Source organism: Medicago sativa, chromosome 7, assembly GCF_051527215.1.
Source record: "Medicago sativa cultivar Bolivia chromosome 7, Bolivia_mono, whole genome shotgun sequence".
Lineage (NCBI taxonomy): Eukaryota > Viridiplantae > Streptophyta > Magnoliopsida > Fabales > Fabaceae > Medicago > Medicago sativa.
Window position 1 is genome coordinate 8,615,192 of NC_140755.1, and position 3,000 is coordinate 8,618,191.

Sequence of the window (3,000 nt, forward strand, 5' to 3'; positions counted from 1 at the left end):
AAGGAAAAATGTGATGATCTTTTTTTGTTTATGAATAGGTAGCTTTATTTATTTGTTATCGATCTTTTCGTTGGGGGTTTTGTATTTTCATACTTGATACATGTAACAAACATGGACATGTGATTATATGATTAACTTTTCATACTTGATACATACAGTAGAGCAAATATATCAAAAGACTGACATGACAGTAGAGCATTTTAACCTTAGAGATTATTTTAACTAAAAGAGTGCAATCTTAGGGACTATTTTAGAATTTCGATACATTGAAGGATTATTGCGGCTTACTCATTGCACATTCAGATACGTATTTACCCAATTTTTTATTCGTCACCTTGAGGTTGATGATGATCTTTTTTGTTTCTTTTGAAGCATACTTATGGAAGAAGCCAACAAGAAACCCAAAACACGGGCGTGCAGCGATGAAGAGCATGACAGATTAAGCGATCTCTCAGATGAATTGATTTTTCGTATTTTGTCTTTCCTATCAACAAAAGAGTCTCACAAAACTTGTGTACTATCCACAAGATGGGAGTCGATCTGCACCAAGATCCCCGACCTTAACTTTGAACTACCAGAAACTTCAGACCCAATGTCGTCCAAAGCAATCCAATCTGTATATGCAGCTCTCCTAAAACGCACCGAAAATATAAGAAAACTACGTCTCTTTAGTAAATATGGCTGCCAACCATATGATGTACACTTGTGGGTATCAAAAGCATTAGACTTCAAGGTTCATGAACTTGAATTGGAATGTTGGTCCCTCAATAAACCAACCATATTGCCGCTTAGGCTTTCCATTTCTAAGTCACTCGTGGTCTTAAAATTGCGAGGCGGAACTCAACCAAGACTCAATTATTCTTCTAATTTTCCGTCACTAAAGATTCTTCATCTCCAATATATCGTGTGGAATTCTATCATGGACGATAATATTGAGTATGATCTCTCTAATTTTTTATCCTGTTGTCCACATCTCGAGGAATTTGTTATACATGACTTCTTCACACAACCCATCAATTTTGTCTCTTTTCACTCATTGAAGAGATTATACCTTTTTTTACAGATGCCTCTTCTTGATATAGACATTGGTCCACTGCAAATTAATGCCCCTTCACTTGAAGATCTTTGTGTTGTTGATGTTTCATTGACTCCCAGAAAATATGAGCTTATAAACTTGTCCAATCTTAATGAAGCTGATCTTCACATTACTAGGTATTCAGATTTTAACAGTTTGTATACACAATTGAAAGGACTTTCTAATGTCAAATCATTGACTATCAAATCTGAAGCTATTCATGTAAGTTTTTATCAGGATTTAATTTTTTTTTTATAAAGATAAGTTTCATATTTAGATACCCATATGCACTTTTTTTTGTCATGCAGCTTCTTAGCATGGAGGACAATCTTGATGCCCTACATCTTCTCACTTTTCACAATTTATTAAAATTATCGATTGAAATATCTGAGAATTGTAGTTGGAATATGCTTGTTAGCTTTATACAGAATGCTCCAAAACTTGAGGATCTTGCCATTGAGGTGTGTATAAAGGCTTTTAATTTTATTTTTACAATCTTTTTAAAAAGGTAAAATATATTAATAAATCTAGCAGAAGATGTTAAGACTTAGGAAAAGATACCTGGAGTTTGCAAATAAAATTGACAAACAAAAAAATTGATTCAAATAAATTAATATTTAATCTATACTTCCTCCGGTCATATTTATAAGAAAAAAACTACTTTTTAGATTCATTGAATCTATAATGTATTTTGAAGCAAATACTTTTTAGATTTTTGATCAAACCCACCACCTATTCTACAACTAGGAATTTTGAAGAGAGGATAAAATCATTATGAGTTTCTGAAATTGACCACAAAACCGAGTGTCAAATCAAACAACAAACCCTTTTGTAACCTCTCCTTTTTCTCAAAGAAAAATATACGCTTCCCTCAAAATCAAGGGGGTCCTTTAGCAATACAATGATCGTCCCCTCCCAAGTTCCCATATCACCAATGAATCTCTCCTTTTGCAAAGAAATCAAGTAGAGAGTATAGGGAAGCTATTCCGTAGTTTTAATGATATCCATGTTTTTTGAGAACATAATATCCATGTTAAACCTTCTTATTTTTTAATAATAACTAAAATTTATTAATTCATATAATTTGTTAGTAAGGAACAAATATAAATACATACACATAATTTGTTAGTTTTTTATTTGTCCATATAGACAATACAGGAAGAAACTATATGCTTGTATATCAGTTTGAAAATTCTAACAATAATATTTGTTATCATTTACATGCAGAGAAAATTTAAAACAAAAGAGGTTGGAAACTCAGCCTGGGTGGAGCCATCAGTAACTCCAACATGTCTTTTTAACAATCTCCTTAAATTTGAATTTAAAGGAATTCAAAGAAGACAAAATGAGTTAGACTTTACACGATATATTATTAATCACTCAACTAAGTTAAAGAAGGTAAAGATTTTCACATCAAATAAATCGGTAGAAAGAAATTTTCACAAGATGTCAAAGAAATCTTCCGTGCAAGTATGGGTATGAAGTTTACACACTTTCTTTTCTTTAATACTGAGTTTATATACTTTTTTCAATTAGAAAATTGTTATGTTAATCTTTGTTGGTATGATGTTGTGGGGTGGTGATAGCTGTTCTTGCTTATTGCTCCACACACACTTCTACATTCGTTTTTTTCTCGTTCACTTGATCACTTCTACATCCGTGGTTGAGTACTAAAGGATTATTATTCTTACAATAATTAAATTATATTATCATAAATTTTTTGATTATATGATTTTTTTATCAGTATACTCCAATGATTATAATATTTAATTTGTAATCAATAAATAAGCAAGAAATAAATAATACAAAAAGTAATGTTTGAAAGGCATACCAATTATGAACAAGTTTATAGAGATATTCATATTTATGTTTATAATCTTGCAATTAATTATTTATATTTGTTACAGGATATTAAATCAATTTGA

General features: G+C 30.9%; 1 protein-coding gene across 1 annotated transcript; it reads left to right on the forward strand.

The window, feature by feature from the left end:
• Positions 1-379: 379 nt before the first annotated feature.
• LOC146904001 (F-box protein At4g22280-like) lies at positions 380-3,000 on the forward strand. The gene is made up of 4 exons (XM_085724737.1): positions 380-1,297; positions 1,384-1,548; positions 2,303-2,551; positions 2,983-3,000. The coding sequence occupies exons 1-4, from the start codon at positions 380-382 to the stop codon at positions 2,998-3,000; spliced, it is 1,350 nt and encodes a 449-aa protein (XP_085580863.1).

Coding starts and splice junctions, on each gene's coding strand:
- LOC146904001 (XM_085724737.1), top strand. CDS start 380: ATGGAAGAAGCCAACAAGAAACCCAAAACACGGGCGTGCAGCGATGAA. Junction 1,298..1,383: donor TCAAATCTGAAGCTATTCAT/GTAAGTTTTTAT, acceptor TTTGTCATGCAG/CTTCTTAGCATGGAGGACAA. Junction 1,549..2,302: donor CCATTGAGGTGTGTATAAAG/GCTTTTAATTTT, acceptor ATTTACATGCAG/AGAAAATTTAAAACAAAAGA.